The following is a 27,821-nucleotide window of genomic DNA, read 5'->3' as shown; positions in this document are numbered from 1 at the left end:
TTTCTTAATGGTGTTCTTTGAAGTACAAAAGGTTTTAATTTTTATGCAGGCCAATTTAACTATTTTTTTCTTTTGTTGTTTGTGTTTTTGTGTCATTTTTAAGTAGGTTGAACTTTACTCAATAAAAAATATTTTAACAAATCAAAATCAGGATCATATTAGATAAAACACTTTAATTTACTTTTTTTCACATTACATTTCATGAATATTTTCAACTGTAGTTTTTTGCCTAAAAATTTTCCCCCAAAATTTACTTTAAATTTGCCATCTGCCAGGAATGGTGGCACGTGCCTGTAATCACAGCAACTCAGGAGGCTGAGACAGGAGGATTGCAAATTCGAAGCCAGTCTCAGCAACTTAGTGAGGCCCTAAGCAACATAGTGAGACCCTATTTCAAAATAAAAAATAAATAAATAAAAAAGGCTGGGGGTATGGTTCAGTGGTTAACACCCCTAAATTCAATCCCCATTATCCACCCTCCCCAAATTATGTTATATAACTTAATCAAGCCTTTGGAGATTTAGTGGCATTAGAAAAACTAGAAGAATGTTGAATAAAATTCCAAACAAGCAAGTCCATAATCAAAAACTTTAATTGCATTTGTGTTTTAAAAGTAATATAAGCACGTCACACAAACGTAGAAAATAGGGAAAAACAACAAAAGTTCCCACCACCCTAACAGCCCCATCATTCTTTTTCATGTATTTACTTCTGGTATTTTTGAAAGCATATCTTCAAAGATTTGCAATCATGTGGCATATTCAAATTTATATTCTGCTGTTAAAATTTAATCCACCATAAGTGCTCTTCCATGTTTCTCCCTAATTTTCATAACTATCATTTTTACCACCTGCAGAACATACCAAAGGAATGTATTATAATTTACATATTTTTTATTAGATGTTTCGATATTTTTCAGGGTCTTCTCTCCCTTCCTTTTTTCTATTATGAATAATGCATAGATGAATAGTTTCTTGTTTGTAGCTGTTTCTATGTTTGGGATTATTTCCTTACGACGTATTTCTGCAACGAAAATTGCTAAACTGAAAGTTACAGCTTTTTTTGTGCCTTCCAATAAATATTGACAGATTACTTTCCAAAATGTTTGAATCATTTCAAAATGCTATTAGTGATGATTGGCAGTGATGTTTGGGTTAGGATCATTTTAAAAAATACTTTGCTGGGGCTGGAGTTGAGGCTCAGTGGTAGAGCACTTTCGTGTCATGTGTGAGGCCCTGGGTTCAGTCCTCAGCACCACATATAAATAAATACATAGATCCATTGACAACTAAAAAAATATTAAAAAATAAAAAGAAGAAGAAGGGGGAAAGTTCGAAGGGGGAAAAAGTGCTCCTTATTGTTTTAATTTGCATTTCATTTTATTACTACTTAGATTATACTTGCTAAAAATTATCTTTTTTAGGTAGAACTTTCTAGTTTTATTTCCTTTAACTACTAATGTGAGGAACAGTCAGACTTATCATATATAAAATATGTAGTTTTCTATATCTATAGATATATAAATATAAAAATTAAAATATGTATGTATTTCAGGGAATCCATTACTTTCCCATTTTATTTTAATGGAAAACTTGTGTTTTTGACTTTGTCATAGAAATATAATTCTGATAAGTTTCTTCATTACCTACTGAATTAGAATCTATAAATTAGTGAGGGTCCTCTCTACCCCCAGGCAAAAGAAGGGCAAGTGAGGTGAAAGATAAGTAAAAAACATGTTCATGTAGGCAAGGTATTATTATGCCTTGATATTGTTCATATTAAAATTTTATAGCAAGTTCCCATCATTTTGTAGACATCTTTTAGTGTATAATTATTTTTAAATATAGGCTATTATTTTAATTATCTCTAATTAAAAGCACTTTCACATATCAATGTATATTCTAATAAAAAGAAACTTTGAATTCCTTCATTTTATAATACAGTCTCTAGTTCTTTCTTTAAAGTAATTTTATATGTAGGCAATAAGTCCCAGGGAGTTCCTTTAGATAAGTTATGAATTTTAAAACTCACATTTTTATTTTATTGTGCTACAAAAATAAATGTTAAAGGACTTTTCACTAAGTGTTTCTTGCCTTCACTAAGTACTTTTCTTTTATCTGATTATTCACATGCTGCTTTCAATGAATACTAACGACTTCTATTTGGCAATCTATTTCATAGTGAGAAGGTGAATTCACCACATCCTAATTACCATTGTTATTCCATTACCAAGGTAGTCCTCAGAGACCACAAGAATGTGTCCTGTTATTTGCAGTTATAGTCAATCATCACCACATGGACTTAATGCACAATTAAGTTATGAGTATCCTGACTCAGATGCCTCACTTAAAAAACTGGAGTTAAGAAAGCATGGGGGGGGCTGGGGATGTGGCTCAAGCGGTAGCGCGCTCGCTCGCCTGGCATGCGTGCGGCCCGGGTTCGATCCTCAGCACCACATACAAACAAAGATGTTGTATCTGCCGAGAACTAAAAAATAAATATTAAACATTCTTTCTCTCTCTCTCTCTCTCTCCTCTCTCACTCTCTCTTAAAAAAAAAAAAAAGAAAGCATGGGGGGCAACTTCAGAATATATATTTTTTCTTCAATCCTTTTAAAAGAACCCATCAAAGTTTACAACCTGAAATCCATTTACCTCCTGTTCAACTTTGATCCCTCTCCCGACTTACATTCTTATTAGTTTAGTTTTGTAGGACTGATGGAGGAAGCTCCAGAGGTGGACACTGATTTTAATCAAAATGAAGGAAGCCCACCTTACTCACTCTGCTCTACTCCTCCATTATCACACTTGCTCCTCCCTGTTGTTGGGCCCTTCTTTCTCTCCCTGTTGCTATCTTTTCTTTCTTTCTTTTTTTTTTCCTTATATATGACAGCGGAATGCATTACAATTCTTATTACACATATACACATATAGAGCACAATTTTTCATATCTCTGGTTGTATACAAAGTATATTCACACGAATTCATGTCTTCATACCTGTACTTTGGATAATAATGTTTATCATGCTCCACCATCATTTCTAATCCCATGCCCCCTTCTTTTCCCTCCCACCTCACCCTATTTAGAGTTCGTCCATTCCTCCCATGCTCCCTCTCCCTACTCCACTATGAATCAGTCTCCTTATATCAAAGAAAACATTCATCATTTGGTTATTTGGGATTGGCTAACTTCACTTAGCATTATCTTCTCTAACTCCACCCATTTACCTGCAAATGCCATGATTTTATTCTCTTTTATTGCTGAGTAATATTCCATTATGTGCCACATTTTTTTGGATTAAAAAAATTCATCTGGGCTGGGGATGTAGCTCAAACAGTATCTCGTTTGCCTGGCATGCGTGCGGCCCGGGTTCGATCCTCAGCACCACAGACAAACAAAGATGTTGTGTCCGCCGATAACTAAAAAATAAATATTAAAATTCTCTCTCTCTCTCTCTCTCTCTCTCTCTCTCTCTCCCCCTCTCTTTAAAAAAAAATCATCTACTGAAGGGCATCTCGGTTGGTTGCACTATTTAACTATTGTGAATTATGCTGCTGTAAACATTGATGTGGCTGTGTCCCTGTACTATGCTGTTTTTAAGTCCTTTGGGTATAGACTGAGGAGAGGGATAGCTGGGTCAAATGGTGGTTTCATTCCAGGTTTTCCAGGAAATCTCCATACTGCTTTCCAGATTGGCTGCACCAATTTGCAGTCCCACCAGCAGTGTATGAGTGTGCCTTTTCCCCCACATCCTCGCTCGCCCCTGTTGCTGTCTTGTCTTATTCTCATCAAGGCCCCTCATTCCCACCTTACTTCCTCCTTAGCACCTTTTGTCTTCTTGTGTCTCCCTTGAATGCCATCAAATATGCAGTCACGTCTCTAGTTTAACTAAATACTTTCTAAGTTTCTTTTTCTAGTTGAACAAAACTCCATTTTTCCTCAACCCTATTCTTTTTTTCATAGTAACTGTTTTATTCAGCTTTTTCGCTGCTGTGACTAAAATATCTGACCAGAATGACTGTAATGAGGAAGAGTTTATTAGAGGGCTCACAGTTTCAGGGGTCTTAGACCATAGAAGGCCAGCTCCATTCCTCAGGGCTTGAGGTGAGGCTGAACACCATGGTGGGAGAGTGTGGCAGAGGGAAGCAGCTCACATAGCAGTGATGGAACTACTCTTTCCAGATACAAATATCTACACCAAAGCCACACCCTCATTCCCACCCCCTCCAGCCACACCCTACCACTTCAGTTACCACTCAGTAAATCCCTATCAGGGGACTAAATCACTAATTGGGTTAAGATTCTTACAACCCAATCATTTCTCCTCTGAACCTTTCTGCAATATCTCACATGTGAGCTTTTGGGGGAACACCTCACACCCAAACCATAACAGTAACATTTATTATAATATTTTTTAAAAATATTTTTTAAGTTTAGTTGGATACAATACTTTTATTTTATGTATTTATTTTTATGCAGTGCTGAGGATCGAACCCAGTGCCCCACAAATGCTAGGCAAGCACTCTTACCACTGAGCCACAACCCCAGCCCCACCTTCTTTGTTCTTATTTTCATGTATTAGCAAAGCCATTCATGCCCATTATAAAGTCTGCAAAAACATAAAATGTAGCAAATAATGGAAACTGTTATTCCAACTTTCAGAGGTAAGCACTATAAAATTATTGTTGCATTTCTCTTAAATGTTTTTTTTTTTTTTTTTACTGGAGATTTAACCCAGGAGTACTTTATCACTAAGCTACATCCCCAGCCCTATCTATCATCTATCTATCTATCTATCTATCTATCTATCTATCTATCTATTTATTTATATTTGAGACAGGGTCTCACTAAGTTGCTTAGGTCCTCAATAAATTGCTGGGACTGGCCTTGAACTTGCAATCCTCCTGTCTCAACATCTAGGGTCGCTGGGATTACATTAGTGTGCCACCATGTCTGGCCTCAATTCTTTTTTTTTTCAAGTCTTTTTTTAATTAAAAAAGAATATATTGAACAAATCAGGATCATAATAGATACATTTAGTATCTAGCATTTTCACCTCATGTTGATTCTGAGCATTTCACTTCTAAGTAAAAATTTAAATATATCATTAAAAAGAAATGGGAATATCTGTCTACATCTGTATATCAGGATGAAGAAAATGACACACTTATAATTTTATCATCTCAAGATGATCACTTTTAATATTTTGATCTATTTCTGGTCTTTGTTTTTCCTATGCATATGACTTTTTTTTGTTTTCTGGTGCTGGACATCAAACTGAGGGCCTCACACATGATAGGTAAGTGCTCTACCACTGAGCTATATCACTACCCGTTCGTATTACTTTAAAGAAACAAAACGAAAAACAAAAACTGGATCATACTCTATACACATTTTGTAAAATATGGAATTCTGTGTGTGGAAATTTCTGGCATTTACTCAACATTTATTGAGTAGTCAGCCCTTTGTATCCTCAGTTTCCACATGCATAGATTCAACCAAAGATCAAAAATATTTTTTTAAAAAAATTATGTCTTGGGGCTGGGGATGTGGCTCAAGCGGTGGTGCGCTCGCCTGGCATGCGTGCGGCCCGGGTTCGATCCTCAGCACCACATACCAACAAAGATGTTGTGTCCGCCGAGAACTAAAATAAATAAATAAATAAATATTTTAAAAAATTCTAAAAAAAAAATTATGTCTTTAGTGAACACATTGACTTTTTATCTTGTCATTATTTCCTAAACAATATTATTTACATAGCATTTTTGTTGTATCAGGTATTATAACTAATCTTAGAGACAATTTAAAGTATATACAGGCTTTATGTAAATGCTACACCATTTTATATGAGGGGTTTGAGCATCTGCAAATTTTGGTGTTTGCCACAGGGAAGGGATTACTCCTGCAATCTCTTTGGAAACTATTTCGAGTGGACACGAAGGGAAGAATAGGTTTACCACATTCTGGATTTGGGGGCAAAATGGCAAACTAGACAAAATGTTTTTGCATCTAGAGCTTATATTCTAGTGAGGGAAGAAAGATGACAAGCAAATAAATAAAATAGACATTGAGATAATTGCTATGGAATGAATAAAAGGAAGCAGGAAGAAGGAATGGAGGCTGATGTAAAAAGTGCCCACTCCTTCCTACAGAATGTTGGGGAAGAGAGATGCCTGAGGAGAGACTTGAGCAGCCCCCTAAAGAAATAAATATAAATAAAAATACTCTATTATTTTTATGGATTTTGAGTTATTTTTGGTATATTTCACCTTTATGAGTGTTTAAATGTGAATCCTTTTTTTTAATTTAAAATTTTTATTTGCTTTTGTCCCTAATTCTGCCTTATGTTTCTTTTTCTTTCTTTTCTTTTTTGTTGCTGAGAATTGAACCCACAGCCTTGTACATGCAAGGCCAGCACTCTACCAACTGAGCTACATCCCCAGCCCTGCCTTATTTTTCTTTAAGAGGGTCCCTAAATTGTATTACTGAGTCCTCAGGAATTCTGGTGGACTCCTGGAAGCTCCATTATGAGGGAGAATAGGATATGTAACTCTTTTATTTATTTATTTAAATTTTAATTTGTTATAGATGACAGCAGAGTGCACTAAAATTCATATTACAGGGCCTGGGGTTGTGGCTCAGTGGTAGAGTGCTTGCCTGGCAAGTGTGGGGCCCTGGGTTCGATCCTCAGCACCACATTTAAATCAATAAAATAAAGGTATTTAAAAAGTTTATATTACACAATAGAGCACAATTTTTCATATCTCTGGTTGTAGAGTCACATCCTTCATGTCTTCATACATGTACTTAGGTTAATGAAGACCACTGCATTCCACCACATTCTACCTTTCCTACCCTATGTCCCTGTCCTCCCCTCCCCTCCCCTTTTCCCCTTTGCCCTATCTAGAGTTCATTTAATCCTCCCACTCCCTTCCCCCCAAGAGCATATTATAAATCAGTATCCTTAAATCAAAGACATCATTCAGCATTTGTTTTTTTGGGATTGGACTACTTCACTTAGTATTATATTTTCCAATTCCATACATTTACTTGCAAAAGCCATGATTTTATTCTCCTTTAATGCTGAATAATATTCCATTGTGTATATATACCACATTTTCTTTATCCATTCATATACTGAAGGGCATCTAGGTTGGTTCCACAGTTTAGCTATTTGAATTGTGCTTCTATAAACATTGATGTGGCTGTGTCCCTGTAGTATGCTGTTTTTAAGTTCTTTGGGTATAGACCAAGGAGAGAGAGAGAGCTGGGTCAAATGGTGGATTCATTCCAAGTTTTATAAGGATTCTCCATACTGCTTCCCATATTGGCTGCACCAATTTGCAGTCCCACCAGCAAAGTATGAGTGTACCTTTTCCCCCACATCCTCTCCAACACTTATTGTTTGTATTCTTAATAGCTGCCATTCTGACTGGAGTGAGATGAAATCTTAGAGTAGTTTTGATTTGCATTTCTCTAATTGCTAGAGATGTTGAACATTTTTTCATATATTTGTTGATTGATTGTATATCTTCTTCTGAGCAGTGTCTGTTCAGTTCCTTGCCGTTTATTGATTGGGTTATTTGGTTTTTTTATTTTTGGTGTTAAGATTTTTGAGTTCTTCATATACTCTAGAGATTAGTGCTCTATCTGACATGCATGTGGCAAGAATTTGTCCCCAATTAGTAGGCTCTCTATTCATCTCACTGATTGTTTCTTTTGCTGAGAAGCTTTTTGGTTTGAATCTATCCCATTTATTGATTCATAATATTAATTCTTACACTATAGGAGTCTTATTAATGAAGTTGGGGCCTAATCTGACATGATGGAGATTTGGGTCTACTTTTTCTTCTAATAGATTCAGTGTCTCTGGTTTAATTCCAAGGTCCTTGATCCATTTTGAGTTGAGTTTTGTGCACAGTGATAGGGGTTTAATTTCATTTTGTTACATATGGATTTCCGATTTTCCCAGCACCATTTGTTGAAGAGGCTATCTTTTCTATAATGCTTGTTTTTGGTGCCTTAAAATAACTGTAATTATGTGGGTTAGTCTCTGTGTCTTCTATTCTGTACCACTGGTCTACAAGTCTATTTTGGTGACAATATGATGCTGTTTTTGTTACTATTGCTCTGTAGTATAGTTTAAGGTCTGGTACAGTGATGCTACCTGCTTCACTCTTCTTGCCAAGGATTGCTTTAGCTATTCTGATCTCTTACTTTTCCGATGAATTTCATGACTGCCTTTTCTATTTCTATGAGGAATACCATTGGGATTTTGATTTTGACAGTAATTGCATTAAATCTGTATAGTGCGTTTGGTAGTATGGTCATTTTGACAATATTAACTCTGCCTATCCAAGAACAAGGTAGATTTTCCATCTTCTAATGTCTTCTTTAATTTCTTTCTATAGAGATCTTTCACCTATTTTCTTGTTGATTCTCAAGTTTTTTTATTTTTATTTTTTTGAGGATATTGTAAATGGGATAGTTTTCCTCATTTTCCTTTCAGAGAATTTGTCACTGATATACAGAAATACAAGTTTTCAAAATAATTTCTAATTATCTTCTCTATTTCTATAGTGTCTGTTGTGATATTTCCTTTTTCATCATGTATCTTAGTAATTTGAGTTTTCTCTCTCCTTCTCTTCATTAGCATGGCTAAGGGTCCGTCAATTTTATTTATTTTTTCAAAGAACAAATTTTTTGTTTTGGCAATTTTTTCAACTGTTTCTTTTATTTCAATTTCATTGATTTCAGCTTTGATTTTAATTATTTTCTGTCTTCTACTGCTTTTGGTATAGATTTGTTCTTTTTCTAGGGCTTTTGAGGTGTAATGTTAAATCTTTTATTTGTTGACTTTTTCTTTTTTTAAGGAATGAACTTCCTGCAATGAATTTTCCTCTTAGAATGGCTTTCATAGTGTTCGAAAGATTTCAATATGTTGTATCTGTGTTCTTATTCACCTCTAAATCTTTTTAATCTCCTCCTTGATGTCTTCTGCAACCCATTGTTCATTCAGTAGCATATTATTTAGTCTCCAGGTGTTGGAGTAGCTTTTATTTCTTATTTTATCATTGATTTCTAATTTCATTCCATGTTCTGATAGAATGCAGGTAGTGTCTCTACTTTTTTATATTTGCTAAGATTGCTTTGTGGCATAGTATATGGTCTATTTTAGAGAAGGATCCATGTGCTGCTGAGAAGAAAGTGTATACGCTCCTTGAAGGATGAAATGTTCTATATATGTCAGTTAAGTCTAAGTTATTAATTGTATTAATGAGTTCTATAGTTTCTTTCAGCTTTTGTTTGGAAGATCTATCCAGTGGTGAAAGAGGTGTGTTAAAGTCACCCAGAATTATTGTGTTGTGGTATATTTGACTCTTGAACTTGAGAAGACTTTGTTTGAACATAGATGCTCCATTGTTTGGGGTATATATATTTATAATTGTTAAGTCTTGTTGGTGTATGGTTCCCTTGAGCAGTATGTAGTGTCCTTCTTTATCCCTTTTGATTAACTTTTGCTTGAAGTCTACTTTATTTGATGTGAGGATGGAAACCCCTGCTTGCTTCTGCAGTCCATGTGAGTGATATGATTTTTCCCAACCTTTTACCTTCAGTCTGTGGATGTCTTTTCCTATGAGATAAGTCTCTTGGAGGCAGCATATTGTTGTTTTTATTATTATTATTATTATTCAATGAGCTAGTCTATGTCTTTTGATTGGTGAAGCCATTAACATTCAGGGTTATTATTGAGACATTTTTGTTTATTTTTGGTATTTAACTTGAATTGGTTTCTCCTCTGATTAGTTTTTCCTTTAGTGTAATACCTCTTTTTGCTGATTTTCATCATTGTTTTTCATTTTCTCTTCATGGAATATTTTGCCAAGAATGTTCTGATAGTGCAGACTTGCTAGTTGTAAATTCTTCTAACTTTTGTTTATCCTGGAAGGTTTTTATTTCATTATCAACTCTAAAACTTAATTTTGTTGGATATGATTTTTAGTTGGTATCTATTTTCTTTAAGAGCTTGAGATATGTTGTTCCATGATCTCCCAGCTTTGAGTGGAAAAATCTGCTGAGATATGAATTGGTCTCCCCCTATATATGATCTGATTCCTCTCTCAAGTGGTTTTTAAGATTCTATCCTTATTCTGTATGCTAGGCATTTTCATTATAATGTGCCTTGGTGTAGATCTGTTGTTATTTTGTACAATTGGTGTCCTATAAGCCCCTTGTAGTTGATTTTCAAACTCATCTTCATGCTTGGGAAATTTTCTGATATTATCTCATTGAAGAGATTGTGCATTCCTTTGGTTTGAAACTCTGTGCCTTCCTCTATCCCAATAACTCTTATATTTGGTCTTTTGATGCTGCCCCATAATTCTTGGATTTCTGTTCATGATTTCTTACTATCTTCATTTATTTTCCAGATTGTATACTTTGTCTTCATTATCTGACATTCTTTCTTCCAAGTGATCTAGTCTGTTGATTATGCTTTCTATTGAGTTTTTTTTTATTTGGTTTATTGTTTCCATAAGTTCAAGGATTTATGATTTGTTTCAGAGTCTCTCTCTTCCTTGAAGTAATCTTTTGCTACCTGTATTTGCTCTCTTATCTCTTTATTGGAGTAATCAATTTTTGCCTGTATTTGCTCATTTAGGGCATTCTTTAATTCACAGATCATTTTAATCATGAACCTTCTGAATTCCTTCTCCAACATTTCATCAACTTCGCTGTCCATGGGTTCTGTTATTATAGTGTCCTGGTTTGTTTGAGGCACTTTCCTCCCTTGTTTTTTCATGTTGTCTGTGTGTCTTCCTTTCTTGAAGTGTGGATCTGAGATATTACAGTTTTTACCTTATATTCTTATAGTACTGTGCAGATTGTCTGTACCTCACCTTGATGTTGGGCTTCCAGACCCTGCTGGTGTCCCTCAATGTATGCTACTGCAACTAAAGGTGGTGGCGACAATAGCTGAGGTAACTCGAGATAATAGTGGAGGTGCCCCAAGATGGATGCAATGTCTTACAGAGATGGGGCTGAAAGGGTGGGCCTTACATTCCCTTTGGGTTGCCTTCTCTGAGATGCAGCTGCTTCTAGGCCCTGTCATCAAAAAGTTAGGGGCTAATGTGTGGGGAAGGCTAAGGCGATGTCTGCAGTGTCCCAAGAAGGAAATGGGTTAGGCTTGGGCTGGGGGTGGTGAACTCAGACATACCGTGGACCTTGGTCTTGCTGTATGTCATTGTGGGTGGATCTGGGCCAGGCCTGAGCTCCCGGGGTGGTCTGCTGATCAGAAGATACGGTCTTGTGTCAGAGCCTAAGCTCCTGCAGGTGTCCACTGGTGGCGGGATGGACCTAGGCTTGCTGTGAGCTTGGGTCTTATGCAGGTCGGTAGAATATGTAACTCTTAAGGGAAGAATGGTGTCAGGTGGGGGTCCTCCAGTGGTCACTGGCTTGGCAGACTAGACGCCAACATTTGCATTGGAGAAGCAGATTCAGACTGTACAAGAACTTTGGGCAGATTTAAGATATGGAGGCCCCAGGAACATTTGAAAGTGAGGCTGAAAATAGGAGTATGGGTTGAATATGTGTATAACAAAATGTCATAGCCCAGATTCTGGCTGCCACCCATGCAGTGGAACATCCCTCCCCCACTGATGAAGCTTGGTTTACAAACTTGTTCTGGGAACTATTGTTATCAGCAATTTCCCTTCTTCAGACACCCATTTTATTTTCCAATAAGTCAGAGACTTCTGAAAAATGAAATGTCTGCTTGCATTCAGAGAAGCCCTGCTATGCTTTCTCATGTTAGTTCATTTCTTGATTTAAAGAAGTTTGAAATCCAGACCAATTTCTGCAGAAAGTGGATGATTGGAAGGCAGTCAGGAGATGACAGGAACTAATGTCTGGGTCCTGCTGAGGCCTTAACATCCTGTTTAAGGAGACATTTGCTTGGAAGACTACCAGCCTAGATGCCAGGCTAAACCCCTGGTGATGTGGCAGCATCTGAAATGTGACATTCCATGCGTGGTTCATGCTACATTCCAAAAAACTACAGTGATGAAGTTGCCTCCCTTGTTTTGCTACCTTGGAGTCTCACAGCCAAGATCTTTGCAGCTGCATAAGGATCCTGTGCAGCATTGATAATGTGAACACATATATATATAAATAGCTTTCTATTGATTTTTTTTTAGAAATGATTTTTTGGGTAGCAATGGATCATAAACAACTTAATTACTTAACCATAACAGAATATTTCCAAGATTTTAGAGAATAATGTTGTTGGAAAAAATTTCCCTCTTGATTTTCCCAATATTTTCTAGCTGTACTTTCACACATATATACAGGCATTCCTGGGATCCTTCTGGGAATGATTCCAGGAAACTCCTGCTGACATCAAGATTTGCAGATATTCAAGACCCTTATATAATGTAAAACAGTGGATGTGTAACTGATGTGATGCTGCAATCTGTATACGGGGTAAAAATGGGAGTTCATAACCCACTTGAATCAAAGTGTGAAATATGATATGTCAAGAAGTATGTAATGTTTTGAACAACCAACAATAAAAATTAAAAGAAAAAAAAAAGAGTTCATGGCAGGTGATTGCCACCTAGTCTGCTTTTCTTATCTATTAAATAAAGCCATCTGCCATAAATTAAAAAAAAGACCCTTATATAAAATGGCATAGTATTTGCCTATAACCTATGCATATCCTTCTGTATATTTTAAATCATTTTCAGATTACTTGTAATACCTAATATAAAGCAAATGCTGTGTGATAGTTGTAGTGTACTGTTTAGTGAATAGTGACAAGAAAAAAGCCTGTATATGTACAGTACAGATGCAATCCTCATAGTCTAACTATGTTTTGACCTGCAGTAGGTTGAATCTGAGGATCTGGAAACCATGGATAGGGAGGGATGATGGCATATGCAAGCCTGGAATCTACCCACACGTTCTCAGAGTGTGTTAGAGGAACCTCAAGGTCTTTTGAAATGAATCCAATGCCAGGATTCCATTCCCAGATTCCAGTTCAATTGTTTTGGTGCAGGGCCCTGCTCCTGATAGTTTTTAAAGCTCCTCACGTGGTTAAACCTGCAGCCAGGCTTAAGGATTGTTGCACTCAAGAAAAGATCCGTAAAGATTTTGATTTCTTTTTCTAATAAGTGAATGGCAGAAAATACACCTGTGATTGCGGGAAACCCAACCCTGGGAGTTTCTAGTTTCTAATGATGGATACTGATGACATCTCTTCCTTCATTTTCCCCAATGTCAGGGACTTGAGGCTTGAGACAGGAGGGCATGCAGATCTGCGGGTCATTGCTTTTGGCTCAGAGTGTGAAGATGTCTGGCTCAGAAGGAATGGCCTCTAAGCTGTAATACTCAGAACCAAGCTGAGTTCTAAGGACATTTTCTTCCATTAACAGTGAGTTTGGAGACCCACAAGAGAATGTCAGGGCAGCTTTCCTCTCTACCCTGCCTCTTGTGTAATGTCAGGAACTGGGCATGGGAGAACTAATCAGTGATGAGAATAGCCTCAGGAAATAATAATCTTTGTTCTTGAGATTTGCAGAACAAAAATGCATTTCATGACTAAGCAATTAAGTTCACACATGCATCATGGCCACCCACTGTGAGAAGCTTCCCCACCAGTCTGGGAGCACCCATTCACCACCTATATATCCCACTCCTAAATCAGCTTACCAGCAAGATGAACTTTGGACAAGAGTTCATCTCCTTGTTGAGCTGACTTTTCGAATAAAGTCACTTCCTTGCCTCAGTTCTTTTGCTCTCTACCTAATTGGATTCTTGTACAACGAGCAACTGGACTTGGGTCCAGTAACGGGAGAAGGAGACGTGGCCCAAGAGGATGAAGACATTCTCAAAAAATGTGTTGTTTGTTTATTTATCTAACTTTGCAGTGGGAAGTGGTCTCAATGAAGGAAAAGGAAGATGCACATAGAAGATGCAGCAGAGTTTGCAGTGGGAGATGAGCTCAGATCATATAGAATAGAGAACAAGGAGGGGACATATTAGAGACCTCACAGGAGAGTTCTTAGAAAGCCCAGCTCACTGAGGCATCCAGAAAAAAGCTAGGATAAATAAAAGGGCAACACACACACACACACACACACACACACACACAATATCTTTATTTTTATTTTTTATTTTTATGTGGTGCTGAGGATCGAACCCAGGGCCTCACAAATGTGAGGCAAGCACTCTACCAATGAGCTACAACCCCAGCCCAAAAGGGCAGTTTTAATTCTGTTCAAGGACAGAAATGTGGGCTGTCTTCTTGGAGCCACCGACATAATGTTGATGGAAAAAAAGAAAGTGAAACTTCCCAGCTTTTATTTCTTTTTCCCATGCCAAGAGAATGATCATTGTATTTAGAGGACAGTATTTGCCTATAACCTATGCACATCCTCCCATGTACTTCAAATAATTTCCAGCTTATTTTTAATACCTAATACAAAGCAAATGCTATGTCATAGTTCTACTGTACTCTTTAGGGAATAATGAAAAGAAAATAAAAGTCTGTATATGTACAGTACAGCTGCAACCCTCTTAGCCTAACTACATGTTAATCTAGCGTTGGTTGAATCTGAGGATCTGGAACCTGTGGATATGGAGGGCTAACTGTATGGGCCATGAATTTTGGTAAGTCAGAATGAGCTGAAATCCAAGATAGAAAACTTAATTTTAAAAAGATTTGCAAAAAGAGAAAAATTCTAAAAACAACAACAAAAAAGTAATTAGAATGTGAATAAAATTAGTAAAATTTTAACAGGAAAAAGACAAATGATACAAAATGATGTTGGAGAAAGTGGCTAGCCATTTTGGAGGGGGAAAAAGTTGAATTCTAACTTCTTTTCTTAAATCAAAATACAATTGAGAGAGATTTTAAAATCCCAGGAAAAACAAACAAGTTTATACATGATCTAGGAATGGAAAAGTTGTCTGAATATATATATCTATCTACACACATGCATATACATGTCCACACATAACACACACACACACACACACACACACACACATACACAGAACATACGATGGGGTCCGGGTGTAGCTCAGTGGTAGATTGCTTGCTTAGCATGTGTAAAGCCCTGTGTTCCATCCCCAGCACACCACACACACACACACACACACACACACACACACGCACACCCACCCCTTAAAAAGTTTAGAACACACATCAACTTAACAGTATTTATTTTTGGGGTGAAAAAATTGGAAGACAATAAAATGAAAAGTTTCTTTCCTCTCTTTCTCTGCACGTCTGTTATACATGTGTGTGTTAGATTTTAATTGATTTTTTTCAGAGATGATTTATAGAATACAAATACTTTTTTAAGAATCAAGATAAAAAGAACAAATAAAAAATTTTAAAAGTGCAAAAAAGTGTCAAGATTAATGCGAGTTTAAAGGAAAGCACAGTCTTGCTCTAAGTAACTTCAAGTTTTTTGGCTCAGACAAATTTTATACAGGGTCTTGAAGAAAAAATGAGATGGGACTAACCCACAACCAAGAATAGGAAGACTTTATTGAGCAGGCACTATTTGGAATATTAAAATAGTGATTGGTGGGAGCATCGCCTATTCAGTGTCTCACTGGCCATAGGAAAGAGGAGCCTGGTGTATCTGTGCTCTGCCACTTATCACCTTTGAGACATTGGACAAGTTGCCTAACCTCCCTGAGCCTCAGCCTCCTCATCTCAGCACCATGGGATTGCATAAGTAATTAAATGAAGTGGGTTAAAAATGCATGCAAACTGTAAGGGGCACTGCAGAGGTAGAATGATTTTTCTTTTCACAAGGTGATTGGATTGATTCACCAGGAACTGTGGTAGATAAGTACATCCAGACCTCAGCAAAACCTTTAACATCATCTTTCATTATGTCCCTGAGGAGAGGTTGGAAAATGAGCTGGATGTTGGAATAGTTTACTGGGTGAGGGATTTGCTGAATGATTGTCTGGGTGCTGAACTAGGGATTGGTGGAAAATTCCTATTGGCTTGCTACAGGATTCTAGGCTAAGCTCTGTCTTCTACAATGTTTTCATTCTTATCAAATTTGCAAATGACATGAAGTTAAAGATAGAAAACTTGTCAGAGACAGAACAGAATCTAAAACATCCTGTCAGGCTAAAACAAAGATAAATTTTCAAGATAAAATGTCACTGGAATGATTGTGACTTATATAAAAATAAAAATTTCTAAGATCTTTAAAAATTATAATTCCCAGAGTTAACAAGAGCTTAGGAAAACAGGTGACTTTACATACTTTTAGTAAGAATATAGGTGCATTTCCGAAGGGAATAAATGAAAGTATCATAGGCCTTAAACATGAACATATTCTTGCCGGGTACAGTAGTGCATGCCTGTGATTCCAGCAACTCAAGTGGCTGAGGCAGGAGGATCACAAGTTCTGGGCCAGCCTCAGCAACTTTAGTAAGGCCCTGAAACAACTTAGTGAGACCCTGTCTCAAAAACTAAAAATGGGTGGGGATATAGCTCAGTGGTAAAGCATTTTCTGGGCTCAAGCCCAAGTATCTCTCTCTCTCTCACACACACACACACACAAATGATTCTCAACTAGGGGTAATTTTGTCACCCAAAGGACATTTGACACAATCTGGAGACATCTTTAGGTTGTCAAAACCCACAGCAGAGCAGGAAGGTGCTACTGGTACCCAGAGATGTTGCTAAACATCCTGTAATGTAGAGGAAAGTCCCCAACAAGGAAGAACTATCTGACCCAAAGTGTAAATCGTACCTGGGTTAGGAAACTCTGCTGTACAGTCTTTAAAAATTATATTGAAGAAGAATATCCAATGATGTAGAAAAATGCTCAAAGTATTTTGTAAGTTTTTTTAAAGGCTTTTCATTTGTATGTATGAAAAAAATTCAAGTTATTGATGAGTAGCAGGGCTATGTGTGATTTAAACTTTCCTCAGCATACTTCTCTGTACTTTCCAAGGTTTCTTATAATACACGTATTACCTTGAAAATCAGTGAAGAACAATATTCCATGGAAATGAACTATCAAGGATTGGCCTTTTCCTGCAAACAGTTTTGATGGATTTTGTTGACAGTGAGCCTAGAGTTTTGGATGAGATAGACTGAGATGTAAGGTCTGGATGAGGGGTTCCTTGTGCTCTCCCATCTGATCAGGAATGAAGGAATTGAATACATTCCCCCACCCTCCCTGGATGGCCAGGAGCAGCATCTAGATCCAGGTGGGGGCAGATCTTGCTCCCTCTGCTGGTCAATGCTGCACTTGGTGCCGTGGGGCTGGGGGGTACTTGTCTTGTTCCAGGGAATTGTTACTGTCCGCTGTTCCTTCTCTAGTCCTTGCGGGGACCCTTCGTCTTCCTGACAGGGCACCACCGCATTCCACCTTGGTCTGTGAATCCTTGAATTGGGCCTGTGATGTCTCTGGGCGACAACCTCTAGCAAACTACTCAAGCCAGACTCTCTGCCGACTTGGGCATCCTTCTGTGGGGTTCCCAGGGAATCCTTGGTGTTGGCCACATAGAAGCAAGGACACCTAGAGAGTCAAATTCAGGTCCATCCTCTGCTAAGATGAGTGGCTAAGTTACTTACTCATTTATGGCATACTCTTTTTTTTTCCATGTGTAATTTTTTTTGTGGGGGGAGGCCTGGGGCACTTTTTATTTATTTATTTTTTATTAAAAAAATTTGGGGGGGTTTGGGGATGTGGCTCAAGTGGTAGCACACTCGCCTGGCATGTGTGAGGCACTAGGTTCGGTCCTCAGCACCACATAAAAATTAAAAAAAAAAAAAAGATATTGTGTCCACCTAAAAATAAAACCTAAAACATAAATATTTTTAAAAATTTTTTTGTAGTTGTAGATGGACAGAATGCCTTTATTTTATTTGTTTATTTTTATGTGGTGCCAAGGATCGAACCCAGTGCCTCATGCATTCTAGGCAAGTGCTCTACCACTGAGCTTGGAGGGGCGAGTCCACTTTTTATTTTGGCGTAATTTCAAATTTATGAAAAGTTGCACATACTCTGCTCAGATTCACTGGTTGTTTACATTTTGCTCTTTATTTCTCTCTGTGTTGGCACGTATGTGTGTATGTAGATAAGTACAAAATGAATATATATACATATACCTATACGTGTGTGTGTGTGTGTGTGTGTGTGTGTGTGTGTGTATGTAAACCCCAAATGACATGATTACAGAGACAGGAAATAGGTTAGTGGTTGCCATGGTGTGGGGAGGGGATGGTGAGTTTGACTGTAAAGAGGTGGCATAAGAGAGACCTTTGGTGATGGAACAGTTCTGTATCTTGATTACAGTGACTGAATGAAAATCTACACTTGATAATTGCACAACCAAAATGATCTTACAAGTGATAAAGTAGGGACTCACACTTCTTGTTTTCAAAACTTTCAAAACTGTGGTAATAAAATTGGGTGGTACTGGTATAAAGATAAGACATATGGAACAATGGAATAGAATAAGAAAGCCCAGAAATAACCCCCTACATATACAATCAAGTGTCTTTTGACGAGGGTGCCAAGACCATCCAATGAGGAAAAGATAGAATTTTCAAAAATGATCCTGGGAAAACTCTATATCCACATGCATAATAATGGAATTCAACCTTTACCTTACTTTATATACAGAAATTAAATCAAAATGGATCAAAAACCTAAACTTAAGAACTAAAACTATAAAACTCCTAGGTGAAAACACAGGCGAGAAGATTTAGGACGTTAAGTTTACAATGATTTCTTGGATATAACACCAAAAACATTAGCAATAAAAGAAGAATACAGTAGGCTTTATCAAAATTGAAAACTTTTAGCATTAAAGGACGGTATCAAGGGGTTGAAAAGGCAACCTACTGATTGGGAGGAAGTGTTTACAAATCACATATTAAATAAAAGATTAACACCTAAAATATACAAAGAACTCCTACAAGGAAACAAAAAAAAATCCAATTAAAAATGGGCAAAAGACTTGAATAGACATTTTATTTCTCCAAATAAGATATACAAGTGGCCATAAGCCCATAAAAAGACTCTCAACATCACTTGTCATTAAGGATGTGTGAATCAAGACAGCAGTGAGGTGCCAGGGCTATAATTATAAACCAAACCAAACCAAACCAGAAAATAACTGTTGGTGAGAATGTAGGGCTATTGGAACCTTTGTCCTCTGCTGGTGGGAATGCAGAATGTAGAGCCGCTGTGGAAAACACTGTCTATGGTGGTTCCTCAAAAATTCAACAGAATTGTTATGATCCAGTAATTCCACTTTCAAAACAATTGAAAGAAGGATATCAAAGATGTATTTGTATACCTAAGTTCATAGCAGCATTATTCACAATAACCAAATGGTGAAAAATAAACCCAATGTCCACTGGAGGATAAAGGGGTGAACAAAATGTGGTATTCAACAGAATGTAATATTACTCAGCCTTAAAAAGGAACAAAATTCTAACACATACTACAATGTGGATGATCCTTGAAAACACTGTGTTATGTGAAATAAGCCAGAAACAAAAGAATAAATGTTGTATGATTTTGCTTAGGTGAGTTTCCTAGAATGGAATACTTTTTTTTGTATAAACAGAAAGTAGAATGGTGGTTACCAAAGGCTGGGATGAGGGGACAGTAGGAGTTATTGTTTAGTGGGTACAGGGTTTCAGTTTGGGTTGATGGACAAGTTCTGGTAATGATGGTTGAACAACTATGGGAATATACCTTGCGTCACTGAATCATAGACTTAAAAATTGTTAAAATGGTAAATTTTACATTATATGTATTTTATAATAAAAAAGGGCATAGATACACTCATACTTGGTTGCAGTCAACACATTTTAAGTATCTGCTGGCCTGATGTGGCTAATGGCTGCTGTTATGAGCAACACAGTGTGAAAATTTAAAGGATTTGGGGAATGGCATATATTTGTTGGGCCATAAGGGTAATCTGGTTTTCACACATAGCTTAAGGACTATCATTAATATCAATTAATATCATAATATCAATAAGGATTTCATTATTCAAATCTTAACAGAGCACACGTGCCCACAACTTAGTTCTGACCAGTGATGCCCAGTCACTCTCAAACCAGGAGCTGCCAGACAGCAGGGCTGACCCTATTCCATTCTGTGCCATCTGGGCAGGTCATGCAGCTCCTCTGAACCACGGGCTCCACCTTCCTCAGTGCCCTTGGAGAGCGCAGTGCCTTTCAGCTGAGATCTCACATCTTCTTAGGCAAAGTGGAGCTGACCAGTTTCTGAACCCAGAAGCATCCCCTTCCGTGCCTGTCAAGAGCAGTTTCTGGAAGCCAAACACTTCCAAAAGGGAAGGGCCCACTCTGAAGGGTCCAGTTAGGGAGTGACCGGGAATCTGGGGGCTACAGGTGAGGGGTTGCAGAGTCAAGCTGGCACTTGAAGGCAGATAGCAGGGACTTGAAAGAGAAGCAGAAACGAAAAGAGAGAAATAGAGGCCAAGATGACACCAAACCCACCAGAATGGAGACAGAGATCAGTTCTCCCCCAAGGCACGTGCTTCCCACAGAGAATCAGCCCACACTTGCAGGGTCCAGGGGACAGACAGGGGTGATGACAGGTCCTCGAGGGGGAGTTGGGGAGAGGCTTTGCACTGAAAATCAATGAATCCCAAATAAGACAAGCATGGTGACTGGGAACAGAATTAATCCAGATGTTATGATGTTGGTTCAATCTGCATATAGCTCTGGCAACAGGGCCTGGTGTGTGTGTGTGTGTGTGTGTGTGTGTGTGTGTGTGTGTGTGTGTTGGGGTGTATTAGGTGGTGGTGAGGGAAGGAGCACTGTCTGCAGTAGCAGCTGCCCAGAGCTGGGATGAACTCGCTCAGGTCAAGGCAAACACATGACACTTGGATGAAGGCCCTATAATGAACAAATCGAGTGATGGGGTGTGAAGAGGAGGCCATTTTGTGGTGTTTCCGGGTCCTCACACAGAAACTTGGTCTTAAAGATGCGGAATGAACAGAAAGCCTTGTACCTTGATGGTGGGCACCAGGGGTCTTTAGTCAGGAAGGGACCTTTGTTAGGTGATTTTCATGGTGCTGTAAAAAATGATGACAACAAAAATCCATTTTTTCTTTTTTTATTTAACACGTAAGCAAACATGTTCCTCTGATTAAGGAAACTCATGTCCACATTCATGCTCTCAAGAGGGATTTGCAGGAATGGGTCCATAGCTCCTTGTGTCAAGATTAAATGACCCCTTGTATGACATTATGGATGTTCTCAGTAGGAATGTGTTTAAATGTATGCTGCTTTTTTACTTTTATTTTTTTGGTACCAGGGACTGAAGCCAGGTGCATTTAACCACTGAGCCACATCCTTAGCCCTTTTTATTTTTCTGAGACAGGGTCTTACTAAGTTGCTTAGGGCCTCACTAAGTGGCTGAGGCTGGTTTTGAACTTGTGATCCTCCTGCCTCAGCCTCCCAAGTAGCCTGCTGGGATTACAGGCATGCGCCACAGCCCTGGCCCTTCTTTCTTTTATAACCGTTTACCCTAGGGGATTGTCCAGGAGCCACTACCAAATAAGTGAGTGCTTAGAGGAAAAGAAAGGCTGCCCTCGATGTCACTGTATGAAGCTGAACATAGGGGCCCCACAGCCAACACAGACATGAGGAACTGAGGCTCTGGCCTTTACTGAGCAAATCCTTCAGCAGGAAGGACTAAGGCTAGGGCCAAGGTGCCAGGCCAGGAAAGGAGGGCTGTTCCTGAATTTTAGCTCTCCAACAAGGCCACCAAACACTGTGGTACAGGCAGCTCTCTCTGAACTACTAAGGAATCCAAGTCTAGGGCCACCAAAACCAAAGTCAAAATAACCCATGTGAGAGACTGTTGTACTAACCATGGAGAAATGGCACTGAGGGGTAAATAGTGTCACAGGGGCTTGGGGCTCTGGCTGCACCATGGGGCACAGAGCTGGATGTGTCACACATGGCTGCAGAACATGGGAGGACTAGTGGGACAGGTAGGTCAGAAAGAGAGATACCCACAGGCAGGAGGCAGTGAGGTGTGGTGGAGGAAGACGTGGCGTGGGGGTCTGCAGCTGTGGTGCAGAGAGGGTGCTGGCTCACAGGCCACACGTCTGCCCATGGAGAATTTGCCTTCCCTTTCAGCCAGTGGGCACAGCCATTAGCCATCAAGAAGGTCCCCACACCACGCCATATGCCACTGCATGCACCTCTGAATGGTAACTTAATATTCTTTGGCAGAAGAGCAGGGAGGGAAAGGAGATGGACAACGGAAATGGTTGGAGAAAGATATATGTAAATAAGTCCCCAGAAAAGTTGCCCAAACCAAAACTACAATGATCCAGAAGCAGCTAAGGCTGTTTCTGAATACTTCAGCACCTCAGCCCCTGGTCACCATCATGTGCTAACTTCATCAACTAGCCTCTTCCCAGCAGGGTATCTGGTGATCCACTTCCTGTTCCACTGTCAAATGATGGACAGGCGCCAGTGCCTCATGACTCCAGGAACCCCCTCCCTATAGACAGGACACTGGAGAACGACTCTCCCTCCCCAAGAGGAAAGCAGAACACGAGTCTTCATCTCCATGTGAGCCTTTAGTAAGGGCTCTGTGAAAATAAACCACATCATCAAATAAATGGTTAATTTTATTTCAAAATTGTACAAAAGGCCATAAGTGGCTATAAAAAACGTCTTCAGAACACGCCGAAATTCAGAAAGAACGACAAAACGGGTATCATTCACAGTGTAGTGGAAAAGCTTCCTCTGAGACAGAAATTACAACTCCTCCTTCTTTTTCCCTAGTTTTTCGAGGTCTCCCTCCCGGAGGCTTCGAATGTAATTGGTAAATCCCAATTCCTGTTGGGAAGGGAAGGAGAAGAGAGAAAGGGACTTAAAACCCTGGGCCAAAGTGCGTGTTCCCTTCCCTCCCCTATCATTCCACTAGCTCACAGAGGGGTGGGTAGGATAGACAGAGAGGCTCTGCTTGGCCTCTGAGGCCAGCCCCAAGAAGCAAGCAACAAATCCTCTCAGCTGGGGGCTGGGGGGCAGGATCTGGGACAACCCCTTGGCACTCTTCCAGCAACGTGTAGCTCTGTCTGGTCCCAGGGCCTGCGTCTTGTCAGTGCCGGGCCTAACAGCTGTGATGTTCCTGGGAAGCTGTGCTTTGCTGCCTTCTTAGTGGCTGATTCAGCAGCAGAGTTCTGGGCAGAAGCCTGCCCCAACTCACCGTGCGATCGCTGTCATACTTTTCTGCAAACTTTCCATAGTGGTAGTAGTGGAAAGTGGGGTAGGCCTTCACGGCCTCCTGCTGACACAGGTCTTGGTTCTTGTCTTTGACACAGTCCACAGCAGCACAGGCAATCTAGGGGGGAAGTAATGATGGTCAGCATGCGGCGTGCTGGACAGAGATGAAGAGCAAGAGCTTGGAAGTCATTTCCCAAGTGCAAATCTTGGGTTGCTTGAATATTAAATCAATGGACGTGTAACTGATGTGATTCTGCAATCTGTATACGGGGTAAAAATGGGAGTTCATAACCCACTTGAATCAAAGTGTGAAATATGATATATCAAGAACTATGTAATGTTTTGAACAACCAAAAAAAAAATAAAATTAAATTAAAAAAAAAAAAAAAGACTTAGAAAGCCCGGTGTTATGGCGCACATTTATAATCCCAACCATCAAAGAGGCTGAGGCAGGAGGATCCAAGTTTGAGTCTAGCCCCAGCAACTCAGCAAGACTGTGTCATGAAGGTATAGGAAAGACTCATAGAGTACAAGAAGATTGAGAGGGAGGGAGGAGGGATGGGAAAGGAGAGGAAAGGTGGAATGAATTTAACAAAATCATGTTATGTGCATATACAAATATGCCTATCTGTGTGTATGGAAAGCCCCAATCAAGGAAGGACAATGGATGAGCAAGGGAAAGATCAGTGGAATGGATGGGAGGATGGGGCAGGGTGGGGGCAAGAACAGTGACTGAAATGAAGTGGGTCAGATTCCATGAATGCATAATTCTGTTGGAATGAACTTTAGGTACTATGTATAACTTTAATGTGCTATAAAAAAAAAAAAAAGAAAGAAAGGCTAAGGCTATAGCTGAGTGGTACAGCACCTCTGTGCTCTATTCCAAGTACTGGGGGGAAAAGAGACTTAGAGAAAATGACCTAGTCTTAGGGCCTCAGTTTCCTCAGTTGTAAAATGGGGTAATAAAACCTAGGTTATTGGGATATCAGAAGTAAGAGAGTTCAAAGGAGGTCAACGTGCACGGGAACTGGCCCAGCACAATGGTGAGTGTCAGCTGCCACAGCAATCACTCCTCCAGACCCATACCCAGGCTGTCCCCAGAGGCTGAGCACCTGGAGAGGGAGTCGGATGAACACACAATCCCAACAGGGTGTGACTCTGAGCTATGATATGCAGGTGGCCTAGGTGCCAGTGGACCAAAGGCACTCTGTATCATTCACCATGAGAGCCAAGGCCTGAAGGATGGAGGGGGAGAAAGCCAGGGGGGCATATTCCAGAAGCTGGGAAGGAGTTTAGGGTGACTAAGGCAATCGAGTCTTTATTCAGAAAGAGGCTCTCCAACTGGCCACTGACTTCTTCTTGCCTATCTAACAAACTCCACACTGATAGCTTTCTCTTTTTTTTGTTGGTCTTTCAAAATAAGAGAGTATAAAGCAGAAATGGAGGATTTTTTTTTTCTGATGAAGGTAACAAATGGGAAAAGAAAGAAAAAGGGCCAATTAATGATAATATGCAATACAGAAGTATTGTGGGAAAGGCAAATTCAATGAGGACAAAGGGAGGGGTCCTCTAACCAGCCCACTTGTATTAAAGCCCTGTTATGTGTCAAGGCTGTTCAAGGGGTTATGGTTTGGATATGAGGTGTCCCCCAAAGTTCTGGTGTTAATATTCAGAGGTGAAACCCTCTGCTTTACTGGTAGCCATAAATGACCAATATTCCTCTACCACACCCTTCTGCTATGACGTTCTACCTTACCTTGGGCTCAGAATAATGGAATTGCCCACCTATGAACTGAAATAATTGAAACCATGAACCCCAGATAAACTTTTCCTTCTCTAAGGTTGTTCTTTTTGGGTAGTTTGGTCATAGCAATGCAAAGAAACAGGTACAAGGGTGACCTTAACAAAGGCCAGTCATTAAGCATCTGCCACATAACAAATGAGATCATTCTGGAGCCCAGAGAATACTCTGAAGACGTCTGTGATTCAGTGAGTCTACTTAAGATTGCTGACTAACCATGATTCATAGTGCTTTGGCTGCTGATTACTCACATGAGGATGGGGCCCCCCCTTTTTAGGTAGGAGAGCTCTGTAGGCCACCAATGGCCACGTCTTCTGGTCATTTACTTTTGTGCCCAGGTGAGCAGGCTTCTGTCAACTACAGGACTGACAGACAGAGGGGAATGAGGTACGACCTTCCCCCTGGCCACCAGAAAGCCACACCTGCCTCCCTCACCTCACGTTTTCCTACTGCCTCTTCAGCCACGGAACGTCCCACGCAGTGAGACTTTTTAGAAGGGAGTTTGCAAACTCTCTGCACACAATCCATAGCTGGCTCTCAGTCCTGTTCTATTTGGCCCACACAGAATTTAAAAAGAAAATAAATTTGAATTAACTGCCAAAAGAAAAAGAAGCCAGAAGATTTAATATAAAAATGTGGCTTTCCAGCTTCTCTCTCTCTTTTTTAAAACTTTATTTTATTTATTTATATGTGGTGCCGAGGACTGAACCCAGGGCCTTGCATGTGCAAGGCGAGCGCTTTACCACTGAGCCATAACCCCAGTCCCCCAGCTTCTCTTTAAGCATCAGAAGATTCAGTGGCACCTGCCCTGCCTTCCTACAGGCTGGGGTGGAGACACTGCTGTCTCCTCTGGCGATGCTTGTGCCCTTCACCAGAGTCAGCATGGAGCTAGCTTCACTCAGCCTGGCCACTGGCCCTGACAGCCTTCTAAGAACCCCGGCTCACCCTCTAAAGTGTTCTCTGAATTATTTAGAAAGGTGAAGCAGATGTTCTTTGGGTTGTCCAAATGCAGGTTTCATTTCTCAGGGCAGGTGTGTCCATGACTCTGCCTCCACACAGTCAGCAGCAAAGGGACCTCAGTGTCCATCCCTCGGCCACACGTGGCAGGTCCTCTGCTAGGCTGTGAGAGTGTTTGATGAACATGGCCCCAGGCTGCTGCTCTCCCTGCATCCGCTTTAAATTATGAATTTAATTTGTATACATGCCCTGGAGCTGTTGGAAACATACTGTATGATTTTATAAATCTACTAAATTAAAAATGTGCACCTCTTCTGAATCCTTACACTTGCTGCCAGCTGCGTACCCAGAACATAACTTCTAGTTGTAACGGGGAATCCATACTTGCTTTCTATAGAAGACAGACAGCTTACTCTTTGGGAAGAAGGCAGCAAATAAACCTCTTCTCCAGGCTCCCTGGCTCACTAACCTAACGCCTGCTCCACTGGACACATTCAGGATCTGGACAATCACCTAACACGGTGTACACCTGTGACTTCTGGGTTTGTTCTAGTCATTGATGTGAATTCCTGGGTACAGTATCAAGTGTCTTGATAGGTCCCCTCAGCATAGCACATGCTGAGATCTCCTTCTCAGTCCTAAGGAGCTGGATGTGAGGCCAATGAAAGATGGGGGTTAAGGACAAGTACTCTGAGTTTCTGAACCTTTGAGTGGCATGTCTCCTGGTGAGGTCTTCCATGGGACTGAGCCTCAGTTACCCACAGTTACCCACCTATTACACACCTGCTTTGGCTTCTTTCCTTTCTCGGCTCTTCCTCCATCCCTTATGGGGCTTCCTGAGATCATCTCCCAAGTAAATTCCCTGCACACAAATGGGTCGCAGGTAGGGATCTACTTCTGGAGGCTCAAATTCCATGTGCCTGTGTATTCCATTCTGACTCTGCTCCTTTCCTACAGAGGAACTGAGGGCTGGTCATTTAACCTCTTTGAGCTTCAATCTTCTCTATAAATTGAGGATTGTAATAATCCCTGGTCTATTAAGCTACTGTGAGGACTACATGACATACTGCTGTTAGTGGAAGAGCAGCACTCCGGTGCCAGCAGACATGCAACTGCTCCTTCATTTGGTCAATGTTTACAGCGATCTAAGGTGTCAAGGCTGTGGGGAATTCAAGGGCCACTTAGGTCCCTGCCCTCAGGAGGCTTTCTTTACTCCTGATGGCCAGAGGGCCAGCCTTATGATAAGAGGGCCCATGCCATGCGGCAAGATTACAGCAGTGACATTCACAGAGGGGGTACCTGCTGCCTATGGCCTCCTCCCGAGGTGACTTTCACACTCTTGCTGGCCCCATTCCACACCTGGGCTGGGTACACCTTTAAGTGTACTGAAAGGCAAGCCCCTCCTAACCGGCCCAGGCTCCTGCCTTGGCCCACCAGCTTCCACCATGGATCCTTGTCCTCCAAGCACCTTCAATAACACCATGCGTTCCAAGGCTAACAGTCTGCAGCCCTTTCTCCAATAGCGTGTCAACTGATAAAGTCTCCAAGTAAGCTCCTGGGAGCGGGTAGAGGCTCCCCAGCTAAAATATGAGCTGCCTCACACAGCTTTATTGATTCAGTAAAATAAATCTCTGCAGGAGCTAATATTGACTTTGGCTATGAAAATGGAAGTGAAGAACCAACTGCATATTGATTGGGGAAGGAACTGGGACTGGCTGCAGGGTAGGGGGGAAAATACAATTCCAGCTAAGAAGAGGCAGCAAGCGGGTGGCAGGAAGAATGGGGACTTGG

General features: G+C 40.0%; 1 protein-coding gene across 4 annotated transcripts in view; it reads right to left on the bottom strand.

Annotated features, from left to right (window-relative positions):
* Positions 1 to 22,666: 22,666 nt before the first annotated feature.
* PDIA5 (protein disulfide isomerase family A member 5) overlaps positions 22,667 to 27,821 on the bottom strand; it is an 89,341-nt gene continuing 84,186 nt past the window's right edge. Inside the window, exons 15-16 of one of the 4 annotated variants that reach the window (XM_081302827.1) lie at positions 23,256 to 23,390; positions 22,667 to 22,885 (exon numbers count right to left, since the gene is read on the bottom strand). In XM_081302827.1, the coding sequence (XP_081158953.1) occupies positions 22,805 to 22,885; positions 23,256 to 23,390 (216 nt within the window). In that variant the 3' untranslated portion in view covers positions 22,667 to 22,804. The remainder of the gene's footprint in view (positions 22,886 to 23,255; positions 23,391 to 27,821) is intronic. The other 3 variants (XM_081302826.1, XM_081302825.1, XM_081302824.1) reach the window with 3 other exon arrangements.

This window comes from Spermophilus citellus (assembly GCF_964194105.1).
Source record: "Spermophilus citellus genome assembly, chromosome: 7".
In the NCBI taxonomy this organism is placed as follows: Eukaryota; Metazoa; Chordata; class Mammalia; order Rodentia; family Sciuridae; genus Spermophilus; species Spermophilus citellus.
Note: the sequence above shows the minus strand (reverse complement) of the source record. Positions and strands in the feature narration are given on the sequence as shown.